This window comes from Phoenix dactylifera, chromosome 9 (assembly GCF_009389715.1).
Source record: "Phoenix dactylifera cultivar Barhee BC4 chromosome 9, palm_55x_up_171113_PBpolish2nd_filt_p, whole genome shotgun sequence".
Lineage (NCBI taxonomy): Eukaryota > Viridiplantae > Streptophyta > Magnoliopsida > Arecales > Arecaceae > Phoenix > Phoenix dactylifera.
The window spans coordinates 2,489,256-2,514,160 of NC_052400.1; the positions used below are offsets into that span (position 1 = coordinate 2,489,256).

Here is a 24,905-nt window from a genome sequence, read left to right on the forward strand (position 1 = left end):
AAGCCAGGCTGCCTCTTCTTCTAGTCCGTCTATTATTGGTATAGGATGGATCGGCCAAGTTTTTTTATTTTTTTGGCTAAAACAGATGATTCATACCATTTTAATAGCGCTTTAGGCAACTTTCTTTCCATAGATACTTTCGAAGTGACTGCCCACATACGAGATCACCCAGTTTGTGCCTCATTAGGCTTAGTGGACACATGCTTAGTCAAGTTTTTTTTTTTTTGGTACAACGGCGCATGACATCAAACCTATAGCCGCTCGTTTCTATAGATTCTATATTCATCGCGATGCATTGCTACAAAAATGAGCTGCTGTGATTAGCAGCCTGCACGGCCAGATGGTGCATGGATATAATTTTCCTTTCTCATAAAGTAAGGAAAAAAAAAAGTGGAGAGAAATAATGCGTGGCGTCCAACCGGACCAGGCCGGGCCGTTAGAGATTCCAGTCCCAACAACTGGGCCGGCCCAATCCCACAGCGAGTGGGAGCGGGAAACCCTAGCCGCGTCGCACTCGTCTACCTCTGGTTACCTTTAAAAGGTCCGTCTCGAGGCCGCTTACAACTCCTCCCACCGCCGTTGAATCCGAGGCTCGATCTCGGGTTCGGCAGTTGATCGGCTCTGTCGATTCGATTTATCTCTCTCCTCGGTAATCACCATCAACAGCGGAGCCTTCTCTATATCGCAAGCAGGTGCAGTATAGATCGTCTTATGAATCTTTAGATGTCTGCATCCTTTTTCTGTGTTCGTTTTACGCGGATGAAACATTGCTGCTGTTTTTTTCTTTCATCGGAAATTTCTGGATCTGATCGATTTTGTTGGATTTGGAGGTCTTCTTGTGTTTTCTTTTTCTTCTTTGCTCTTTGTCGTTTTAGATATTTATAGTTGTGTTTGAAATTTGAGGGTTATTTACTGTTTTTGATCTGTTTTCCTCTTCGATCTATTTGGAATTGGGATGATCTGGTCAGTTTTGTTCGTTTATAGGGCTAGGGTTTCATCAATTTAGATAAAAAAGGCTCTTTCTTGGAGCGTCGCTTTGACTGTTCTTTACTCGGCCTTTTCCCTTTGAAGTCGGATCTAGATGGGCATGCTGGATTCATGGTTGCTAGGTTAGATTTTTTTGTAATTAATGTGTTCCAAGAAGGCTTCTTTTTTTTAAAAAAAAATTACGGAAATAGTATTTGTGAGGCCCAATAGTCCCACATTGGAAAGACTTGTTTCAGAGCCTGGGCATATGAGGCGGGTGTCTCCTAATCCTGCAGACGCATTTTGGGTGGAAAACAAAACCGAGGAGGGGTGAAGGACGCTTGCGTGAAGCCCCAGAATCGGACAATATCTGGCAGGGGAGCCCCGTGTTCCCCCCTCATGTGGCCCCCACGTGGGCACTAGGTGCCTCACGTACCTCGCGGAGGCGGGGGCGTGACATTGGTGTGAGGCTCAATAGTCTCGCATCAGAAAGACTCGTTCCAGAGCCTGGGCATATGAGGCGGGTGTCTCCTAATCCTGCAGACGCGTTTTGGATAGAAAATAAAACCGGAGAGGGGTGAAGGACGCTTGCGTGAAGCTCCGGAACCGGATAATATCAGGCAGGGGAGCCCCACGGTCCCCCCTCATGTGGCCCCCACGTGGGCACTGGGTGCCTCACGTGCTCCGCAGAAGCGGGGGCGTGACATAGTGGTATCAGAGCCAGGTTTAATCAAGAGTAAAAAGAAAAAAAAATAGTAAGGGAAATGGGTAGTTAATCCTCGTTCAATTAAATTCGGCATATTCAAAAGAAAGAAAATTAGTTAATTGAATTATGCTAATATTTTTGATAGGTGAAAATGAGGAACAGAGAGAATGAAGTTTTGGCAAATATTGCAGCTCGGAGAAGATGAGCAAGAGGGAGAGGAGTTGCCAGGCAGCCAACCGAGCAAACTGTTAACCCAGTTGCCACCCAGGTCGATTTTGCCGGAGCAAGTCAGGTGATGACTCAGCTCCTTCAGATGCAGCAACAAATGCAGCAACAGATGCAGCAGCAGATGCAACCGCGGATGCAGATGCAGCAGCAGATGTAGATGCAGATGCAGCAGCAGGTGCAGCAGCAGGTGCAAGCTACTGTCCGACCTGCACTGTCCATTGAGTCCTACTATGAGCGATTCCGTAGGCTCAACCCACCTATGTTTGATGGTGGAGCTGACCCTCTGGTTGCTGAGACCTGGATTCGGGAGGTAGAGAAGATGTTCAAATCCTTGCAATATACCGAAGAAGTGAAGGTCAGATTGGCTATCCCTATGCTGAAGGGGAATGCAGAGTTCTGGTGGACAGCCATTGAAGCTGCACTCGAGGGTGAGGATGAGCTACCGACATGGGAGGAATTCAAGAAGATATTTTATGACCAGTATTTTTCTGAGTCAATCAGAATATCTAAAGAAAATGAATTTTTATCTCTGAGGCAAACAAATGATATGACTGTGCTAGAATATGCTAACAAATTTACTGAGCTGGGTCGATTCTGTCCTCAGATGATAGAGGTTGAGAGAAGCAAGGCTAACAGATTTGAGCAGGGCTTGAGGGACAAAATTCGATCCCGGTTGTCAGTTCTGATTTTTACCAGCTACGGAGAGGCCCTGGAGAGAGCACTGAAGGTAGAAGCAGATCTAAAGAGGTCAGAGAAGGAAAGAGATGATCCAAAGAGATCCAGAATGATTGAAAATCATAATGTCAGGCCAGGGGACACTGAGGGTAATGCAAATAAGAAGAAGAGATTTGAGGCTTGTACCTACTGCAGCAAGCCTCATGGGGGGCCTTGTCTTAAGAAGATGGGAGTTTGTTTCACTTGTGGTCAGCATGGACATTTGGCACGGGACTGCCCAAATAAAAAGGACTCGGAACCTGTTGAATATGGTGCTCGACTTTTACATTGATTCAACAGAATGCTAGTGCAAGTGATCAAGTAGTGACAGGTAATCATTCTAAAACAACTCTATACATGATTATGCTTAATTGATTCCTCTACTCCTATGTAACCATTAAGTTTCTACCTCTTTAGAATGCATATACGAAGAATCAAATCAGTCTTTAAATGTAAACATCTATCTTAAAAAGTTAATCTTATAGATGCTACGAAACTAGGACTAATAATTGATATTAAGGTTTGAGCCTCCAAAGAGTTGACTAGATCAGAGTGCGCAGCGGAAATATGGTAGAATGTTAAATAAAAGACTAAGTATCTTCATTTGTTTAAGAATTAAGAAACGCCAAATTTCGAGGACGAATTTTTTTTTTAAGAAGGGGAGAATATAATATCCCGCCCAAAATGGACTGATTGGATTTTGGGTAGATTGGGCCGAAGCCGGCAAGCCCCACCGGCTTTAGCCCATGGTCGAAATGAGACCGAGATAGGGGATCTCGATCACGATACACCGGTATTCTTCCTCGGGGTAACAGAGGCGTTATGAGAGCGGAGACGTCGCGGATCTCGCACAACCGCCACCAGCATCGCGGCGGTGAGCGAGCCACGATCACCACCACGTTTCCATTTCTCCCTTCTTCTCGAAGAGGGCTATAAAAAAGGCCACAGATCACTCACAGAGGGACTCCATCGCTCTCTCCTCCTTCGGTGCAAAGGAACTGGACCGGGAGCGACGCCATTGGAGTAGGAGGTCTCGAGCAGCCGGAGGAAGCGACCGAACTACCGGAAGAGGCTTCTCGGCTCCTCCTCGGAGCTAAGTAAACCCTTAACCTCTCTCTCCCTTCATAAATTACGCCCTGTTAAGCTTAGATCTAGTCAAGCTATGAGAAAATAATAATAATAATAATAAATAAATAATAAAAATAAAGAAAGAGAGATGAAGAGGGGGAGGTCGGGCCGCGGCCGCCGTAGGCGCAGCCAGCGCCCCGGCCTCAGGTCGGCCCTCTTCCGAGCCCCGATAAGGGGTTGTCCCTTGCTCTAATCATGGGAGAAGAAGGGAAGGGAGAAGAGAGGGAAAAGGAGAAGAGAAGAACAAAAGGAAGAAAAGAAGGGAAGAAGGAGGAGGAGGGAAAAGCCACTTAGCGGTGGATCCTTGACTGCGGTGCCGCCGGCCTTGGGGTCGGCCCCTCCCGAGAACTCCATCGCCCTCCCTTGATTGCGGGAGAAGATGGGGAAGGGAAAGCTTCGGGAAGGAGATGAAAAGAAGAGAAGAAGAATAAGGGAGAAGAGAAGAGGAGGAGAAGAAAAAGAAAGAACAGAGGAGGAGAAGAAGTTTCGGGAAGGAAAAAAAAAGAAGAAGAAAAGGAAAAGAAACAGGGGAGAAAAGAAAAAGAAAAGAAAAAGAAATAAAAAGAAAGAAAAAGAAAAAGAAAAAGAAAAAAGAAAAAAAAGAAAAGACCCTAATAGATCTGGCCTAACGAGTCGGATCTGGGTTTGGATCCGAAATCAGTTAAGCCCAATAAAATGAAGTGGGTTTAAGCCAAATTTGACTAAACTCGAACCCAAATTAAACTCGGCTAAGTCTGGGCGAGCCCAAACTGTAAATTGGGTCAAATCTAAACCAAATTTAAGCCGAAATTGATTTAAGTCCGAACCCAATTAAGCTGGGTTTATTCCAGCAGACCCAACTGAATATGAATCAGGCCCAATTCAAGTCCAATTCAACTAATTTGAGACCAAATTGGCCTCGGGCTGATCCTGACTCAAGCCTAATCCTTTAATTAAAAGCCCAATTGACATACGTGAACCCAATTTGGTTCTAAATCGAGCCCAAGGGCTCCAAATTAGGTAAATTGGACTTGAGATCCAAGCAAGTAAATTCATGTTATGATAAATTAGAAAATTATGAAATAAATAGGGATTAATGTGAACCTTATGTGATTAATTTAGGTGATCAAGGATTTGTCACCCGGACGTAAGAAATTGGAAAGCAAATTGCTGTAAGTAACCTTGGCACTGATCTTAAAGTCTTTAAATTACTGTTTATTTATAATTATGAAAATGTATTGGTTATGATATATTTTTCTCAAAATTAGGATCAAGTATATGATTGCATGTGATTCATGAATTTGATTAAAGAGCATCCTTCATGAATATTTGATGGTGTATGACTCATATTTGAGGCGTGTTTATGCATTTTAAATTATATGATGACATTTATCATTTTCCAACCTATTTATGATGATTATGATTTATGAAAGAAAAAGAATACTGATTTATGAACTCTCAGATTGCTATGTACGACCCTCGCCAGCGGGTTATAATAGCTCGGCAGACGGCTCTCGCCAGCGGGTTATAGTAGCTTGGTGTAGACCCTGCCAACGGGAAATAATTGTTGGCAAAGATTATGGCCCTTGCCAGCGGGTTATAGTAGCTCGGCATATGGCCCTCGCCAGCGGGTTATAATTGCTTGGCTTAGACCCTGCCAACGGGGAATAATAGTTGGTAAAGATTATGGCCCTGTCACGGGTAATAATAGTGACCATAGCTGCACTATTATCTGAGAGCACGAATTTCAAAGCATGAATTATGATAAGTACGGATTTCAAAGCATGAATTATGACAAGTACGGAGTTCAAAGCATGAATAATGGCAAGAATTTTATATGATGCATATTCATATTTATGAACTTTCATGGATAGAACATGCATTGCTTTATGATCTGATTTGTGTATATCATCTATAAAATGCTTTTTCTTAAACACTGTATTGGCATAATTATGCTTGATCCAATAAGATAGTACTTGGTTACTTACTGAGCTGTGTATCTCATATCTTTTTATCTACTTTTTCTACAGAGGAATAAGATTACTAGGAGCAGGGAGCTTGGTGTTATTCAGGGTTGGGGTAACTGAAAATAATATGTAATAATCAAATTTTAGAAGCTCTGTACTGTTCCAACTTCATGAATAATGTTATGACATTAGTAAATGAAACTATTTATTTTTATTATGAAATTTTAAGTGGCTTCGTGTTATTGTGTGCATAAGATTGCAATAGCACGACCGTGTCATGATCCGGATTTGGGGCGTGACATTTAGTGGTATCAGAGCCGAGGACGACTCTTGTCCGATGGTGGAAAGGGTGTGAGGCCCAATAGTTCCACATCGGAAAGACTCGTTCCAGAGCCTGGGCATATGAGGCAGGTGTCTCCTAATCCTGCAGACGCGTTTTGGGTGGAAAATAAAACCAGGGAGGGGTGAAGGACGCTTGCGTGAAGCCCCAGAACCGGACAATATCTGGCAGGGGAGCCCCGCGGTCCCCCCTCATGTGGCCCCCACGTGGGCACTAGGTGCCTCACGTACCTCGCGGAGGCGGGGGCGTTTCATTGGTGTGAGGCCCAATAGTCCCACATCGGAAAGACTCGTTCCAGAGCCTAGGCATAGCGATGGGCATCGGGCCGTGCCGGGCCGGCCCGGCCCAGGCCCACCGGGCCACGGTCTCAACGGGCCGTGCCTGGCCCGGCCCGCTCAGCACAAAACCGAAGCCCGGCCCGGCCCCAGGCCCGTGGATTGGCGGGCCGGGCCCGGCACGGGCACGGCCCATTTGGACCCGTTGCGGGCCGTGCCGGGCACGGCCCGTTTGGAGAGGGGGGAGAAAATAGCCGTTTCCAACGGCTATTTTTGGTTTTTTCCCAAAATACCCCTCCCAACAGTCCAAAAACGGTTAAATTGAGGGGTATTTTGGGAAAAAAATTTTGGACTCCTATAAATACCCCTTTCCTCCCTCATTCTCACCACACCAAACCAACTATTCTCTCCTTCTCTACTACTATTATTTATCTCTTCTAAAGTGCTCTTCTAGCAATTTAATTTTTAGTTTGCATTTAGCAAGTGTTCAAGTGCTACACAAGAGGAGGTTCCTGTTGAGAAGAGAAGGTCACTCCTGTTGAGAGCACAAGAGGAAGCTCAGAATCTCGGCTCTGCCTCTGCCCTCTGACCCTCTACTCAATTCCTCCTTGTGGTTAGTTTTTATTTTTTGAATTCATCAATTTAGATATGTCATCTTTTGAGGAAAGTCATTTTGGCATTCCTCCTGTTTCTGAGGGAGAAGAAACTAATCCCCAACCCCATGTTCCTAGTTTCTCTAGAACTAGTGAACCGAGTGAAGATCAAACCTCTTCTCGTAAGAGGACTAGTGCTGTATGGAATGAATTTGATAGAATTATGGTTGATGGAGTCTGGAAAGCAAAATGTAAAAAATGTGCCAAACTTTATAGTTGTAGTAGTAGTGGGGGAACATGCCATTTAAAAAGACATCAAGAGAGTCATAGGATGTATGATTCTCATGCTCAAACTCAAAGTACCCTTAATATACAAGGGGGATTACTTGTAGGTAATTTTGCATATAATCAAGAAAATCAAAGAAAAGCACTTGTAAAATGGATAGTTAAGGATGAATTACCTTTTAGTTTATGTGAATCTTTTAATTTTGAAGAATATGTTCAATTAAACCTACAACCTGCTTACAAAAGAACTAGTAGGCGTACATTTAGAAGAGTAGCTATGACTAACTTTTTAGCAATGAGACAAAGTTTAATTGAAACACTCTCTACTTTAAATGTAAAAATTTCATTAACTTCTGATATTTGGTCAGCATCTGTAGGTAGTAATTGTTTTATTGCCATTACTGCTCATTATATTGATAATGATTGGCAATTAAATAAACGTATTCTTGCTTTTCGTGCTTTTGATTTTCCATATTATGGGCAACAAATTTCAAATGTCATTTATCAAACTGCATGTTCATATAATATTAATGATAAAATTATGTCTATTACTTTTGATAATGCATCTAATAATAATTCTGCTGTTACATTATTAAAGAACTCATTGCATCCCATGTTAAATGGAAATTTATTGCATATTAGATGTGCATGTCATATCTTAAATCTTTCTGTTCAAGCTGGCATGGGCATGATTCAAGATGTGATTTCAAAAATTAGAAATGCAGTTTCTTTTATTCATGCTTCAAGATCAAGACTTCAAGAATTTAAGGAACTATGTATAAATCATGGTAAACGTTTTAAAAAATTTAAACTTGATGTAATTACTCGTTGGAACTCAACATATAGCATGATACATGATGCATACCCATATAAAAACTTATTAAGTGCATATATTAATGATCGTGGATTAGGCTTTACATTGACTGAAACTGATTGGAATAAAGGAAAAATTTTGGAAGACTTTTTGCTTAGTTTTTATAATGCTACCAATGTTCTTTCTGGCATTTATTATCCAACTTCATGTTCATTTTTACAACAAGCATATATAATTAGTCAAAAATTTGCAGAACATAAATATGATGATGTTTTAATGCCTATTATTGAACAAATGGAATCTAAATGGAATGAGTATTGGGACAAGATATGTCCTATGCATAACTTAGCTGCTGTATTTGATCCAAGAGTTAAATTTAATGGCATGCTAATTTTACTTGATGCATACTGTGAAAATATGATTCAAGATCCTGAACCTGCTAAAATTGAGGTAAAAGAACTTCTTTATGATATTTATGCTATATATGATGAAAAAATTCGTGGATCTAGATTCTCCGTACAAAGCTCTATTTTTTCTTCTAGTAGTTCTCGTTCGTCATCTATTTTTTCATTCATTGCACAGAGAAAACACACACATGCTTCAAGTTTATCTTCATCTTCTTCATCTTTAAGTAGTGAACTAGAATTTTATTTACGAAATGATCTTCAGTCTGCATATGATGAAAATCAAATAGAGAGTCTAGATGTATTATCTTGGTGGAAGAGTGTTAAAAATCAATATCCTGTTATGTTTGCAATTGCACGCGATATTTTAGCTGTGCCGATGTCCACGGTAGCATCGGAATCCGCTTTTAGTGCAGGTCGGCGTGTTCTTGACGAAAAGAGAAGTAGGATGACTGGCGAAACGGTTGAGATGCTTCTCTGCTTCAAAGATTGGTTGGATGCTGAGGCGAGACTTCAAGATAAAGGTGGACATAATACAACATCCTCTGATGATGATGATACAAACACTACTGAATAGTGAATACTGAATCACTGATGATTAGTAAGATTTCTTAATTTTTTATAATTGTACATTTTTATTTTTTTTAATTGTTAAAGTGAGTTATCTTTTTTTTTTCCTTTCTTATTGTATTCTGGAGGTTAGACCAAGGTCCAAACCTCCTTTCATGTACCATTTTGATTTAAATTAATAAACTGGTAGGGGTCTATGCCAAATCCCCCACCATTAAGGTGGCTTTATATTAATAAATCCTTAGTTTTCAATATTTATTAATTTATTAAAAAAATTTTATGAAGCATTTATTTTAATGGAGACGGGTCGTGCCTGGCCCGGCCCAGGCCCGGTTCAGGCCCTTATGAGCCGTTCCGGGCTGGCTCGCGGGCCGTGCCGTGCTTGGCCCGCGGGCCGTGCCGGCCCAGGCCCTAATGGGCCGTGCCGGGCTCGGCCCGCGGGCCAGAAAAGTGTGACCCAGCCCGGCCCCTTTGAATGGGCCGTGCCAGGCACGGCCCGGTACTGTAGCAAGCGGGCCGTGCCTGTAGCAAGCGGGTTGTGCCAGGCACGGCCCGCTTCGTGCTGGGCCGTGCCGGGCCATGGGCGGCCCGGCCCAGTGCCCAACTCTACCTGGGCATATGAGGCGGGTGTCTCCTAATCCTGCAGACGCATTTTGGGTGGAAAATAAAACCGGAGAGGGGGGAAGGACGCTTGCGTGAAGCCCCGGAACCGGACAATATCTGGCAGGGGAGCCCCGCGGTCCCCCCCTCATGTGGCCCCCACGTGGGCACTGGGTGCCTCACGTGCTCCGCAGAAGCGGGGGCGTGACATTTGGTATCAGAGCCGAGGACGGTTCTTGTCCGATGGTGGGAAGGGTGTGAGGCCCAATAGTCCCACATTGGAAAGACTCGTTCCAGAGCCTGGGCATATGAGGCGAGTGTCTCCTAATCCTGCAGACGCGTTTTGGGTGGAAAACAAAACCGGGGAGGGGTGAAGGATGCTTGCGTGAAGCCCCAAAAACCGGACAATATCTGGCAGGGGAGCCCCGTGTTCCCCCCTCATGTGCCCCCACGTGGGCACTAGGTGCCTCACGTACCTCGCGGAGGCGGGGGCGTGACATTTGGTATCAGAGCCGAGGACGGCTTTTGTCCGATGGTGGGAAGGGTGTGAGGCCCAATAGTCCCACATCGGAAAGACTCGTTCCAGAACCTGGGCATATGAGGCGGGTGTCTCCTAATCCTGCAGACGCGTTTTGGGTGGAAAATAAAACCGGGGAGGGGTGAAGGACGCTTGCGTGAAGCTTCGGAACCGGACAATATCTGGCAGGGGAGCTCCGCGGTCCCCCCTCATGTGGCCCCCACGTGGGCACTGGGTGCCTCACGTGCTCCGCAGAAGCGGGGGCGTGACAGTATTAATGCGTCCCTTCGTTATTGGGATAAAACATTATGGTTTCATATTTCAGTAAAAATCGTTCCGCCGTGTCAGAGATTTGCTACTCTTGCTTGTTTTTGGGTAGCTTAAGATAAAGAAATTCTATGAATTGAGGCCAGATCGTTTGACGTTGCTTTTCCTCCGGGGATTCCTTTTATTTTTCCGTTTTTACTGAATTCATCTGATATGCTCCGCAATTCTGTTGTTTACTTCTTGTTTCTTGTTTCCTCTATGCTGAGCTCTGTTTCCTCTAAACAGAGCGGGCCCACCCCAAAGCCCGTCGGCCCCGCCCCTTCCAGTAATTACCCCTTGCTCTCAGGTCTCTCGAAAAGCCGCCTCCCAATTCTCGCACCGCCGTTGAATCCGAGGCTTGATCTCGAGTTCAGCTGCCGATCGGAGCCCACTTCTCCCTCAATCGCAAGAGACTTGGATCCGGAGGTCGTCTCCGTCGCCTTCTCGATCGAGCAAGTGAGTGGAGTCGATCTAGCTCCGACTCTGTTACCATCTATTAGTTTTCGTATTGGATCGATATCGATTCCGTTCAGTTGTCCTGCTTTCACTCCACTTGGAAGAAATATTTTTATTATATCTAATTTCGAAATTGCTTGATCTTGTCCGCTTCATCGGCTTCCGAGAATCAAACATCCTATTTTTGATGTGCTAGGGTTATTCCACTTTTCCTCAGTGTAGATCTGCATGAACCTTTGTTTGGGAGGATGAGGGGGTTATATCTGAAACGGGTGGATTTAGTCGGATTGGTTGGTTTTGGAGGTCTTAGGGTTTAATTTGTTTGTGTTGAGTTCCGTTCACTTTTTCGTTCTTTGTGTACGAATTTTACTGGTTTTGCCGGACTTTGGGGATAACCTTAAAAAGAGGTGCACAGAACGGCTTTTTCCTCCTCCTTTCTTGGGAATGATTATAAAGTGTGTCTTCAGCCTTTTGTTGCGGGTTGAAATTGATTGGCCTGGTCAACCGATTGTTTCTTATTTTTTGCCAGCGCGCAGGGGATCTAGAACTTGCACATACAGCACTTGGGATGGAAAATTATTGTGCAGTTATTTTGATGTTATTATGTTTGGCATCGGATTATTTTACTTTTTTCCTATCAGAATGCTATTTTTTACTGAATGTCTATTTTTCTGTTATTATTTGGTTTGTAATAAGCCTGGACTATGATTTTGGAGAGATGCAACATACACAGGCATTTGGCCCTAAATACGTTCTAGTGCAAATTATATTGGAGAGATGCAACACTCACATATATGCGCATATGCATGTATCTATGGCATTTGACCCTAAATACTTTCTAACACAAATTAATGCTGTCTCTCTCAAAATCAATATGCATGCATGCATGCATATATGTATGTACCTCAAATTTGACACAATTGGTCATGATCTATGGTGTATAAAATGCTTAGAGACAAAAAATCATTTATTTTAGCGATCTCTTGCCTATGTATGTACCTTCTAGTACAAATTAATGTTGTATCTCTTAATATCAAAATTGGCACTGTTGATCATGATGGTGTATAAAATGCCTAGAGACAAAAAAATCATTTATTTTAGAGATCTCTTGCCTATCCATCAAGCGAGCATATGTATGTATGTATTTATGTATGTATTTATGTATATATACTTTATAGTACAAATTAATGTTGTATCTCTCAAAATCAAAATCGACATTGTTGATCATGATCTATTGTGTATAAAATGCCTAGAGACTAAATCATTTATTTTAGAGATCTCTTGCCTAGCAAGCATAATATTGCCTGGTTTTCTTTTTATTTCTGGACATTTTATGCAGCCTAGATTTTGTTCAACTATGTCAATTTTCATTGAAAAGGTCCATTATTGTATGTATGTATGTATGCCTTTCTCATACAAATTAATGTTGTATCTCTCATTTCAAAGGTAGGTATATATGTATGTCAATTTTCATTTAAAAGGTCCATTTATACCTTCTCGTACAAATTAACGTTTTATCTCTCATTTAAAAGGTATGTATATATGTATGCCAATTTTCATTTAGAAGGTCCATCATTGATATATGTATGTATGTGTACATTCTCGTACAAATTAATGTTGTATCTCTTATTTAAAAGGTAGGTATTTATGCATGTATCTATGTATGTAAACTCATCTCTTTATTCTTATTTGACTGGTCCTATGAAAAATAAAAGAATAATAAGAAGAGAAGAAAGAAAAAAAATACAACTATACTTACTGCCACTTGTACCTCATAAAGCTATAAATTATACTGATAGCTATATTTTTTTTCTGCAACTCTTTCTAAATTTTTTTAAGGATTTGCTTGCCAAAGTGATAGAAAAGAAAGTATATTCATGCCAGACATTGCAAGGAAAAAATGGACCTTTCTTATGTTTTGGTTGAATCTAGAAAATTGATGAGAAAATTGTAGAAAATGTGGCTAGGGTATGGTTCCATTATCCTGCTACACTCTCCTTTTTATTGATTTTTTCTCAAAATCACTCCGTCAGAGAAAAATGATCCTCTTAGGGAGGAAAAAAGGCCCTTAATTTTCTCAAATTTTACTTCCCTGAATTATCTTCCCTTTTGTCAAACAGAAGGGAAGAGAAGTCCTCTCTGGGTTTTAGCTTTGTTTCGCTACTGCAACAGCACAAACACAAGTGCTTCGGTATAAATTCTTGAAATGCCTTTGCATAATCAATTTGATCAGTTTATGTTTTTCCAGTATCTTGTATCCATTTCTGTTAAGCTTTTTATACTCAAATCAGTGCTCTATTTATCTTAATATGCTCTTAATGAAGCTGTATTATGTTAAAAACTTGGGTTCTTCCTGTTGTGAATGGTTTATATGTGCAGTGTTTCTTAAATTGGTTGTACCATAATCATCTAGCATTGCCTCATATTCTGCCACAAGCTTCACCAAATCCTTTTCTGCAATATCCATTAATAAGCTTGGTCTCTGCTGCTTGACCCTTAATGCAAATTTGAGCATTCTTTTCTACCTTGGATCTTCATTGCACATACAGATACAATTTTGATTGGTAATCCTTGATGCTTTTTGCAACTGCTGCAACTTCTATGCTGCCTCCACTCTATCCATTTCTTAGCCTTCCTTCACTATATATTATTTCTTCTTTTTTGCTTCTTCCCTTTTATCACGTGGAATCCTGAACAATTGAAACACTTACATCCATCCAAGAAAGAAGAGCCCACATTTATCTCTCCTCTCTCTCATGGATTACATGTGCGTGGCACTAATTTCTCTAAAATCTTAGTTCACATTTCTTGTACTGCATTTTATTTTTTCTTTCCTTTCTTATGTTATGTTGATTTTTTTTCTAATAACTTTTTTGTATCTTTGTTATTTTATGATATAGCATATTGGAGATTCGAGCTTTGGTTAATCTTTTGATGTGTTTAATTTTTTAATAAGATTTTTGGCCGCTCAGAGTTTGTTGTTAGTGGCCATCATTTCTCTACTCATTATCTTATACACTTTTGTTTGCAGACATGGCTGGACTGCCACCTGAAGGATCTCAATTTGATGCACGCCAATATGATGCCAAATTGAATGAGCTGTATTGCTTCTTCCTTCTTATTCTTTTCCCCCTCTTTTTTATATCCTCTATTTTTATGTCATGCCCTAGTACCTTCTCGGTGTTTTAACTTTATTTGGCATCCATGAGTGTAGGCTGTCAACAGATGGTCAGGAATTCTTTACATCATACGATGAGGTTTATGATAGTTTTGATGCCATGGGGCTTCAAGAAAATCTTCTGAGGGGCATTTATGCTTATGGTAGAGACATATATAATTAACTTCTCATACTTAATTTAATAATGCACTTGGTTTAGGACTGACAAGTATTGTGTATCTGTAGGTTTTGAAAAGCCCTCTGCAATTCAACAAAGAGGAATCGTTCCCTTCTGCAAGGGGCTTGATGTAATTCAGCAAGCACAATCGGGAACAGGAAAAACTGCAACTTTCTGTTCTGGAATTTTGCAGCAGCTTGATTATGGGTTGGTTGAATGCCAGGCTTTAGTTCTTGCTCCAACTCGAGAACTAGCACAGCAAATTGAGAAGGTCATGCGTGCACTTGGTGACTACCTGGGTGTGAAAGTTCATGCATGCTTTGGAGGAACCAGTGTTCGTGAGGATCAACGGATTCTTTCAACTGGGGTTCATGTTGTTGTTGGTACCCCAGGTCGTGTGTTCGACATGTTACGAAGACAATCACTCCGTCCTGACTACATTAGGATGTTCGTACTGGATGAGGCAGATGAAATGCTTTCACGTGGTTTCAAGGACCAGGTTTCCTTTTTACCCTTTCCTCGATGTCTGCTAAGTCCGTGCTTTTCTTTGTGCTTTCTTTAATTTTTAGGCTAACGAGTGCAATCTTAATCTTTTTCCTTTAATGAACTCTTTAATATGTATTGTGCTATAACTTGCATCTTTATGCTTACACCATAAAATATGGTAGCTTCAGGTATCAAAAGCAAACAATATTTGTTGTGTTTGACTTTATCTATTGCAAACCCGTAAGTGTATTACTAATGTCATTTGAGTAGAGTTCTGATTTGTGTTCAAGAAGCATATTCTATCTTAAGCAGAAGGCATGAAGTTACCCCTTCTATGCACATTCACCTATTTAAAGTTCTGGTGTTCTTGGAATGATATATATATGTATGCTTGACATGGTATATATGTGTTATTTTACATGTGTATGCTTAGCAAGGAATATATGGGTTATTTGACATTGTTACTGAATGATGCTTGACATGTGTTAAGCTGCTATGAGCGTGTTCAATTTTAATACTCTCCGACTCTGCTTTTTATTGTGCATTCACAGATTGATTGGTGTATGTTTGTAAAGAAAGTTTTTTTTTTCCTTCCTTTTTCATAGCTTATCTCTGTTCATTTAATATAGATCGTGATGTTATGAAGTTGTTCTTACAATCAATTTATCATTGCAGATCTACGACATCTTCCAGCTGCTTCCTTCTAAAATCCAGGTCGGGGTCTTCTCTGCCACAATGCCTCCTGAAGCCCTTGAGATAACCCGCAAGTTCATGAACAGACCTGTGAGGATCCTTGTGAAGCGAGATGAGCTCACCCTTGAGGGTATTAAGCAGTTCTATGTCAATGTCGAGAGAGAAGAGTGGAAGCTTGAGACACTCTGTGATCTTTATGAGACTCTGGCCATCACTCAGAGTGTCATCTTTGTGAACACCCGGCGCAAGGTTGATTGGCTTGCTGACAAGATGAGGAGCAGGGATCACACGGTCTCTGCCACACATGGAGACATGGATCAGAACACTAGGGACATTATAATGCGTGAATTCCGTTCTGGTTCCTCCCGTGTTCTCATCACCACTGATCTACTTGCTCGTGGTATTGATGTCCAGCAAGTCTCGCTGGTCATAAATTACGATCTGCCAACCCAACCAGAGAACTATCTTCACCGAATTGGACGAAGCGGACGTTTCGGAAGGAAGGGTGTTGCGATCAACTTTGTCACTCGTGATGATGAAAGGATGTTGTTCGATATTCAGAGGTTCTACAATGTTGTCATTGAGGAGCTGCCATCAAATGTTGCTGACCTCCTATGATGAGTTTGTGTTAATATAGTATTTAAATTTTATGTTTGTAGGGTTTTCTTTTTCGAATGCTATTCTTGTCAAACTTAATCCTACTGTCCGGTGGTTATGTGTTCGGACCATTTGCTCTGACGGTGATCTGAAGCAAACTTATTTTTAACCCATCTTTGCAAGTTTTTCTAGTTGTTTGATTTTGTTGTCGATTTCGTGGTTACACTGAAGTTGAGGATTGTAATTTTTCGTCTTTTTTTTTTTGAAGTTTGGTTTCATTATTTCTTTATTTGCTGCACACAATTATTTAAAGATTCTTTGATGCTCTCTCTCCCTCCCTAGCTTGCTCTCTCGTCCTGTTGCATTTGAGTATACACGTGTGGTGGGTTCATCTTTTGAGAGGAGTTGTTGTTAGAACTGGCTCCAATGCTGATTAGATCATTTGGCGCATCTTTTAAATTGTATATTATGATGCGGTCACATGAGCATGACATCAATTGCCTCACTTTCTCATTTTGATGGATGCGTGATCCATGGCGCCTGTGTTACCATCAAACTGTCCGATGGGTGTTTTGGAGCCAGTTCTTTTCCCGGGTGGTGACAAGTTTGGAAGACGCTGTAAGCAGCTGCAGAGCTGCTGAAGGAGTTTGTTTCTCTTTGCTCACAAAAGCATGGCTGGTAAATGCGTTGGTAAAGTGCATGGTATCCATTTTAGCAGAAAAAAAGTACAATGCACCCGTGTTATCTTGTGTATAGCCAGAGATTATAACCAAAATACTTTTATTTCAAACAAGAGATGAAGGATTAAGCAGGTAATTTATATTTACTTGTATTATGGATATTGTGTTTTTTTGATGTAAAGTGTTATGGATATTGGTAAACAGGCGACGTATGGCTGTGGGGGCTGGCTCTTCCATCAGCTCTGTACTGCTCTGATACTCCTCTCCTGAGGAAGATTATAAAACATAATCAAGGGGCAATAGTTTAACAGCTGATATGGCAACATTACACCAATAAAGCTGCTGATTTGTCATTGTCATGGGAGTAAAGTGGGTCCTATGAAATTTAGAGGAGTGCTATGATGACACAGAAACGTCACAAGAACATGATAAACAGCCATCAAAATTTTGATTGCTATTGAAAGATCTAATAACTATTTTCTGTGAAGTTTGTGTTATACCAGCACTTCTCAAATCAAATGCAGCTTCATGGTATGAGCAGTGATAGTATCATGATAGAGCCGTTAGTGAGAGGAAGGCAACTTATACACTACATCGCGTACACCAACACGAGCACACGATGGATGGAGCCGTAGGAAGAGACGGATGGTTGGCGGCTTGGCATGGTGCATGCCGTGCAGGGTATAATTTTTCTAGCACAGGGCATCCAACTTATAGCTGCTCGTTTCTATAGATTTTATATTCATCGCGATGCATTACTACTGAAAAAATGAGCTGCTGTGATTAGTAGCCTGTACGGCCAGATGGTGCATGCATATTATTTTTCTTTTTCAGAAAGTAGAGGGAAAAAAAAAAAGGAGAGAAATAAAACGTGGCGTCCAACCGGACCAGGCCGGGCCGTTAGAGATTCCAGTTCGAAGAACTGGGCCGGCCCAATCCCACAGCGAGTCGGAGCGGGAAACCCTAGCCGCGTCGCACTCGTCTACCTCTGGTTACCTTTAAAAGGTCCCTCTCGAGGCCGCTTACAACTCCTCCCACCGCCGTTGAATCCGAGCTCGATCTCGGGTTCGGCAGTTGATCGGCTCTGTCGATTCGATTTATCTCTCTCCTCGGTAATCACCATCAGCAGTGGAGCCTTCTCTATATCGCAAGCAGGTGCAGTATAGATCGTCTTATGAATCTTTAGATGTCTGTATCCTTTTTCTGTGTTCGTTTTACGCGGATGAAACAGTGCTGCTGTTTTATCTTTCACCGGAAATTTCTGGATCTGATCGATTTTGTTGGATTTGGAGGTCTTATTGTGTTTTCTTTTTCTTCTTTGCTCTTTGTCGTTTTAGATAGTTATAGTTGCGTTTGGAAATTTAGGGTTATTTACTGTTTTTGTTCTGTTTTCTTTTTCGATCTATTTGGAATTGGGAGGATCTGGTCAGTTCTGTTCGTTGATAGGGCTAGGGTTTCATCAATTTAGATAAAAAAAGGGCTCTTTCTTGGAGCGTCGCTTTGACCGTTCTTTACTCGGCCTTTTCCCTTTGAAGTCGGATCTAGATGGGCATGCTGGATTCATGGTTGCTAGGTTAGATTTTTTTGTAATTAATGTGTTCCAAGAAGGCTTCTTTTTTAAAATTTTTTTTTTACGGAAATAGTATTAATGCGTCCCTTCGTTATTGGGATAGAACATTATGGTTTCATATTTCAGTAAAAATCGTTCCGCCGTGTCAGAGATTTGCTACTCCTGCTTGTTTTTGGGTAGCTTAAGATAAAGAAATTCTATGAATTGAGGCCAGATCGTTTAACGTTGCTTTTCCTCCGGGCATTCTTTTTATTTTTCCGTTTTTACTGAATTCATCTGATATGCTCCGCAATTCTGTTGTTTACTTCTTGTTTCTTGTTTCCTGTGCTGAGCTTAGAGTACAAACTGTTTTTATGGTTTTTTTCTTGATTCTCACCTATTAGGATTCCCATACTATATCTTTTACTATTAGTCTACATGCCTTTTCTGAATGTAAGTGCTTTAGGTGTATGAATGCGGGAGAAAAAAAAGCTTGCATGGTACTTCTAGTCATTTGATGGTGTATGGTTTTGGAATTTTAATTCTATGTCCAAATCTGCCTGCTTTTTTTTTGATTTCTCAGGAATTTCACTGTAATTCTTTAGGTTTTGTTCTTGAGATTTTTTTACACATGTGAATAATTCATTTAGATAGTTTTTATTTTTACTCTTGCATCTACTCGGGAGAAAAAAGAAGAAAAAGAGTACTTCACACGCTTCCCTAAGTTGCAACTTGTTGGCATATTACATTCTTCATGAGATTTGCTATACGAAAGATCTATAAATCATTGGTTATCCAAGGATGCTAGGATATGTTATATCATTCATATAGATGAGATAACTACAGAAGCTAGTTGCTTCTCTTTGTGTTTGGACCTTTACCTTTTTAAGCAAATATCTTGTATTAATGGATAAAAATATATTCCACAATGCCGAGTCCTTAACCCTGATTTCTTGCTTTGACTCTTTGAATTCAAATGTTTGTACCTTTGCAATATACATATGCCTGAGTTTGTTTTCAAATTGTTAATGGCAGTAAGGCACATCCATGGATTTGGTAATCATATTTTGTCATGTGTTGGACATTGTACTTGACAAATCAGGATTTTTCTACTCATCCATGCAAGATATCTGTTATCAATAAAATAGAAATATATTGTTTAAAAAGCAATCTCTTACATAAAAAAAATTGAATTTGATTTCTTTGTCACTTTGATCGACATGGCTATTACTTTGTGTATCTTGGCATGCACTGAAAGCTCAATGTATGTATAACTTTGATTGAATGCCATATTTTCGGAACTTGGACTATCCATATAGGAAATAAATCATCAATGTTGCTACTTAGAGTCCAAATTTTTAGTAAATGATGCCATCAAATGATGTTTTTTTTTAAACTCTTTCCATTCTTATTAACAATATGAAGAATTAAATTCTCTAAAAACACATAATCAACTAGTAGTGGGTTTAGGTATTTGATAATTTTTAGTCATCTCTTTCAAACACATCCTTTTATCTTGCAGTTTTCTTCCCTAATGTGCATAGCTATGTTCTTAAAGGATTGATGTACTGGGTGCTGGATTGTACCGGTGTAGCGCTTTTATGGTACATACCATGTTGTGCTAGTGCTTGGCATGCATTGGCACCATTTTGTGGTAAACACTTGCATGCAACCTATAGTGTGCCAACGCCTTTTGCCAGTAAGGCATTGGCATGGTACATAATGGCTCTGCTGGCTTGCACTTTGTTCATTATGTTATCTGTTAATTGTTCATGGATCACTCACATGTCATACCATAGAGGCATTAACAGTCCTAAGAGAAGCATTAATACTTGGAAGTGAATTGCAAATCTGAACAAAATTAACATGAATTAAATCCTTTTTAAGAAGATGGCAATATCGCCTGGAAAATAATTTGTGATCAAATTATAATTATGATATTGTTCAGGAACTTAAAAATAATTATTCTTAAATGCAGCAATATATCAAGCCAAAGATGATTATTAATTTATGGAAGTGTAAGAAAGCAATAATTGATTTACAACATAACCTTATCATTTGTTGTATCAATATCTGATAATGGAGATTTGCATGCCTATCCATTTGGTTAATATGTGTCCTGCTTTTCTTTTTCTTTCGTTTTCTCATATTCAGATCAAACGATTTTCTTGTAATATTCGCCACCCCCTATCAGTGTTTTCTACTAATTATTTTTTGAGCAACAGAATCTTGCAGTTGAACTGTTTTTTTTAACAAGCTTTCAAGAGTTTTTTGTTTCCTATGGTATCATTCATTATTCTTTTGCAAGGATTAAGCTTTTCTTGTGTTCTCTTAAATGGCATATCTCGTTTTGACCCCTTATTGTGCATTGGTTTTGCCAACAATAAGCGAACAATTCCAATGTATAAGTTCAATGTATGGGCCACTCAGATTGTTTAGCTTGTTACTATTAATGATTGATTAAGTTAGCAAAACAAATTTGGAACAAAGTGCCAGCTTATCAAGTGGCAATTTTTTTGGCAGTTGCACCAAATGACCTGGGACTGAATCCTACATTCACCAGGATTTATGGGGATAGGGGTATTTGTGGGAGGGCTACCCCTGCTTTGTAGCCCACTGCCTTGTAGCCTGCTGCCTATGATCCCTTTTGTAATGCCTGTAAAAATAGTATCGAACACGAACCAGGGAAATAGAGAAAGACATTAAAACAATAATTTCGAAAGCAAAGCCATATTGAAAATTGGATAAAGTTTTTTTTGTTTGAATCTTGCATTGCATTTCAAGTAATTGGTTGGTCATACAATAAATATACTATAATAAAGATACTATAGTACATATACTATAATATATATACTATAATAAATACAAAATACAAGAATAGATAATACTTAATGAAAGAAAGAGACCATAGTTGTGTTGTTGTTCGCCACCTTGACGCATTGCACAGCATTGTCCCACACAGAAAGAGAGCGCGGAGCCTTGACCCGACCTACAGGTCTGCTAAAGTAAAGCAAGGAGTTGAGCCTGAACCGGCGAACCGAAGTCAGAAGTTTCTCTCTATTCCCTAAGCTGAATATGTTTCAGGAGAAGTTTCTTCATGAGATAACCTGGTCTTTTTTTGTCTCATTGGCTAACATTTACCAGTTGTTTTCCTCTCATCGCCCAAGCGATTGTCTTCTATGCAAATTGCATGACATTAACTGCTTTGTAATGTCGCTTTACACTTGTTTCTTTTACTTTTTGATCCTGTTCTGTTTGTACTGTTGAATACTAACAACATATTATGCATCTGTTTGATCACCATTAGTTATCATGTGGCATCTTGGAGACTTAATGCTTCTGCTTCAGGCATTTTTTTTAATTTGGGATATCTGTTTATGAGAATTATAATTAGTTTTTTTCCCTCTCTTGAAATTGGCTTTGCTTCATTGTCAAATGGAATTGGTTATTAGTTTTTACCTCTTGTTTGCAGGCATGGCAGGAATAGCACCAGAAGGATCTCAATTTGATGCTCGTCAATATGATTCCAAGATGAATGAGCTGTATTGCCTCTTACTTACAATCTTTGTATTTTGTTTTACTATAAATTCTTTTGCCCTTTCCATGAATTCTTGTATATTTGTTATCATAAATACCATTTTCTTATTATAGTCACATTTGGATTTGTTATGTGTCCATGAGTGTAGGTTGTCAACAGATGGTCAGGAATTCTTTACATCATACGACGAGGTTTATGATAGTTTTGATGCTATGGGGCTCCAAGAAAATCTTCTGAGGGGCATTTATGCTTATGGTAGAGACATATATAATTAACTTCTCATACTTTTAGTTTAATAATGCACTTGGATTAGGACTGACAAGTATCGTGTATCTGTAGGTTTTGAAAAGCCCTCTGCAATTCAACAAAGAGGAATCGTTCCCTTCTGCAAGGGGCTTGATGTAATTCAGCAAGCACAATCGGGAACAGGAAAAACTGCAACTTTCTGTTCTGGAATTTTGCAGCAGCTTGATTATGGGTTGGTTGAATGCCAGGCTTTAGTTCTTGCTCCAACTCGAGAACTAGCACAGCAAATTGAGAAGGTCATGCGAGCACTTGGTGACTACCTGGGTGTGAAAGTTCATGCATGCGTTGGAGGAACCAGTGTTCGTGAGGATCAACGGATTCTTTCAAGTGGGGTTCATGTTGTTGTTGGTACCCCAGGTCGTGTGTTTGACATGTTGCGAAGGCAATCGCTCCGTCCTGACTACATTAGGATGTTCGTACTGGATGAAGCAGATGAAATGCTTTCACGTGGTTTCAAGGACCAGGTGCCCTCTTTGTGTATTCCTTTTCAACCTTTCTTGTGTTTCCCTGAATCTTTCTTGCTTTTATTTAAACTGAGACAGCAAATGATGCATGCGGAAGATTCCAAGGTTGCTCATTTTTAATGGGAATATGGTCTTATTTTTCGTCTTACTTATATATATTTAGTTCCTTATTTTGATTTTTTTAGTTTGTTACTATTGAAGTATACAGTATTGTGCTCAGTTATAGTTAGCATATCTTGAGTTTTTGTGGCGCATCAGAGTCTTTTCACTTCTTTACTGGCATTGTGTTTTTGTTGCTGACGATGTGGTAGCTTTAAGATTGCAATAACCTTGTAAGTTGACAGGTGGAAAGTGCTTTCTCAACGGCTGACTCCTATAACTCTGAGTGTTCAATTTGTTTATCTAGAAATTTGCTTACATAAGTGAATCTAAGTCATAAGCATGCCTTTGTCGTAGGCACTGCAAAATTAAAAATATGGTTGTTTATATGGACAATTAAGAATATATTGGACAAGTTCAAATGATAAGAGCTTGTGAATTCATTTGTTGTCATCATGGTTTTGATAGATTGGATGGTATGTTGGCCTCTGAAGTTTATGTTGAATGCTTGTATACAAAATATTGTGCATCACTGGAAAAAGGTAATTAAGGAAACTTCTGCACTTGAACAGTACTGTCTTTCACTTAATCAGTAGTTGCACAGAAAGTCTGAATTCTTTTGCATGCAATTCTTTTTTGACTTGTATGATTTTTTGACTGCATTTCTTAATGCCCACACCTTGTGCTTCCTGTGACTAAATAGGAAGTTGATGGTCCACAGTACTTTAACAAAAATATGATTTGCTTTGATTCTATGTTGTTAATGCTCAGTCTACATGTGTTGCTTCTGCCGCTAGATTATCAGTGGCTCATGTAAAATTATGACACCTGCACCTTATGATGCCTGAGTGTGTGCTTTGGCAGGTGAATTCATATTATATTTTTGTGATGTGGTTACTTGTTTATTTCACCTTTGATGTCCTTCAATCTGATACTTCAACTTGATGGTTGCAAGGGGATTCTGCTTCTTTATGTTCTAACAGTTGACTCTTCACTGCAGATCTACGACATCTTCCAACTTCTTCCTTCTAAAATCCAGGTTGGGGTCTTCTCTGCCACAATGCCTCCTGAGGCCCTGGAGATAACCCGCAAGTTCATGAGCAAACCTGTAAGGATCCTTGTGAAGCGAGATGAGCTCACCCTTGAGGGTATTAAGCAGTTCTATGTCAATGTAGAAAAAGAAGAGTGGAAGCTTGAGACGCTCTGCGATCTTTACGAGACTCTGGCCATCACTCAGAGTGTCATCTTTGTGAACACCCGGCGCAAGGTTGATTGGCTTACTGACAAGATGAGGAGCAGGGATCACACAGTCTCTGCCACTCATGGAGACATGGATCAGAACACTAGGGACATTATCATGCGTGAATTCCGTTCTGGTTCCTCCCGTGTTCTCATCACCACCGATCTACTTGCTCGTGGTATTGATGTCCAGCAAGTCTCGCTGGTCATAAATTACGATCTGCCAACCCAACCAGAGAACTATCTTCACCGAATTGGACGAAGTGGACGTTTCGGAAGGAAGGGTGTTGCGATCAACTTTGTCACTCGTGATGACGAAAGGATGTTGTTCGATATTCAGAGGTTTTACAATGTGGTGATTGAGGAGTTGCCATCTAATGTTGCCGACCTTCTCTAAATGAATCTCTATCATAGCATGGTAATTAACATTAATGCCTTTCTAGTTTTTTTTTTGAAGATTATTCTTCTAGAAGTTTTATTTGAGTGGTAAGGACCGGAACCATTTGAACAAATCATTGTCCATGCCATCTTTTTGAAATTTTTGTAGCTGCTGACTTGTGCTGTGTGTGTCTTGGTAACCTTAAAGAGGGATCATCTTTGTTAAACTTGGTTTGGTTGTTCTCGGATATGTAGCTTCCATGAAGGTTTTAACTGAGATTTTGTGGAAAGTCTCTTTATTTTGTCTGAAAGCAATGGGCTCAAATTATATGGGCTAGACTTTGGGACAGAAGTGATGCATGTGAAAATGGGTTGGGGATGGCCGTGATCTGATGGTGTTTAATGATCAACTGCTGAAAAAAAAATGAATGCTCGTTCTTGGTGGTAGTTCTCATCTGGATGCATGCCCTGGATGCATACTTGGGCATGGAGGGCTGATTCTTTAAAGGGTAGTCTGGTTGTAAACAGAAGTGGAGTCTGCTTGTGTTTGGAGTCGCACGATCCAGTGTTGCTATTCTCCAGAGATGATTAACAATATTTTGTTCCTTTAATTCATGGCTATCAAACTGGCTGCTTGTTTTGAATTTGCTTGGCAGCATCAGACACCTCAGTCCTGGTGCTTCTAAGCCAAAG

At 40.3% G+C, this 24,905-nt stretch overlaps 3 protein-coding genes across 7 annotated transcripts; all 3 read left to right on the forward strand.

Moving 5' to 3' along the window:
- The first annotated feature begins 557 nt into the window (after window positions 1-557).
- Window positions 558-16,159, forward strand: LOC103713107 (eukaryotic initiation factor 4A-8-like). Of its 4 annotated transcripts, XM_008799909.4 has the most exons (6): window positions 572-692; window positions 4,844-4,893; window positions 13,880-13,949; window positions 14,063-14,169; window positions 14,252-14,682; window positions 15,345-16,147. In XM_008799909.4, the coding sequence occupies exons 3-6, from the start codon at window positions 13,882-13,884 to the stop codon at window positions 15,978-15,980; spliced, it is 1,242 nt and encodes a 413-aa protein (XP_008798131.1). In that variant the 5' UTR covers window positions 572-692; window positions 4,844-4,893; window positions 13,880-13,881; the 3' UTR covers window positions 15,981-16,147. The 4 variants fall into 4 exon arrangements, with proteins under 4 accessions (XP_008798130.1, XP_008798131.1, XP_038985735.1 ...); XM_008799908.4 differs by lacking the exon at window positions 4,844-4,893 and having other exon boundaries at window positions 558-692; XM_039129807.1 differs by lacking the exons at window positions 572-692; window positions 4,844-4,893 and adding an exon at window positions 8,979-9,000 and having other exon boundaries at window positions 15,345-16,159.
- LOC103713109 (eukaryotic initiation factor 4A-14) lies at window positions 576-24,489 on the forward strand. 2 transcript variants are annotated; one of them, XM_008799912.4, is made up of 5 exons: window positions 576-692; window positions 21,661-21,730; window positions 21,875-21,981; window positions 22,066-22,496; window positions 23,596-24,489. In XM_008799912.4, exons 2-5 carry the CDS (start codon window positions 21,663-21,665, stop codon window positions 24,229-24,231), a joined length of 1,242 nt encoding a protein of 413 aa, XP_008798134.1. In that variant the 5' UTR covers window positions 576-692; window positions 21,661-21,662; the 3' UTR covers window positions 24,232-24,489. The 2 variants fall into 2 exon arrangements, with proteins under 2 accessions (XP_008798134.1, XP_008798133.1); XM_008799911.4 differs by lacking the exon at window positions 576-692 and adding an exon at window positions 17,641-17,794.
- LOC103720144 lies at window positions 2,058-2,906 on the forward strand. The gene has a single exon (XM_039130543.1). It carries the CDS (start codon window positions 2,058-2,060, stop codon window positions 2,904-2,906), a length of 849 nt encoding a protein of 282 aa, XP_038986471.1.
- Window positions 24,490-24,905: the final 416 nt, after the last annotated feature.

Coding starts and splice junctions, on each gene's coding strand:
- LOC103720144 (XM_039130543.1), top strand. CDS start 2,058: ATGCAGATGCAGCAGCAGGTGCAGCAGCAGGTGCAAGCTACTGTCCGA.
- LOC103713107 (XM_039129807.1), top strand. Junction 13,950..14,062: donor GATGCCAAATTGAATGAGCT/GTATTGCTTCTT, acceptor CCATGAGTGTAG/GCTGTCAACAGATGGTCAGG. Junction 14,683..15,344: donor CACGTGGTTTCAAGGACCAG/GTTTCCTTTTTA, acceptor TTATCATTGCAG/ATCTACGACATCTTCCAGCT.
- LOC103713109 (XM_008799912.4), top strand. CDS start 21,663: ATGGCAGGAATAGCACCAGAAGGATCTCAATTTGATGCTCGTCAATAT. Junction 21,982..22,065: donor GAGGGGCATTTATGCTTATG/GTAGAGACATAT, acceptor GTGTATCTGTAG/GTTTTGAAAAGCCCTCTGCA. Junction 22,497..23,595: donor CACGTGGTTTCAAGGACCAG/GTGCCCTCTTTG, acceptor TCTTCACTGCAG/ATCTACGACATCTTCCAACT.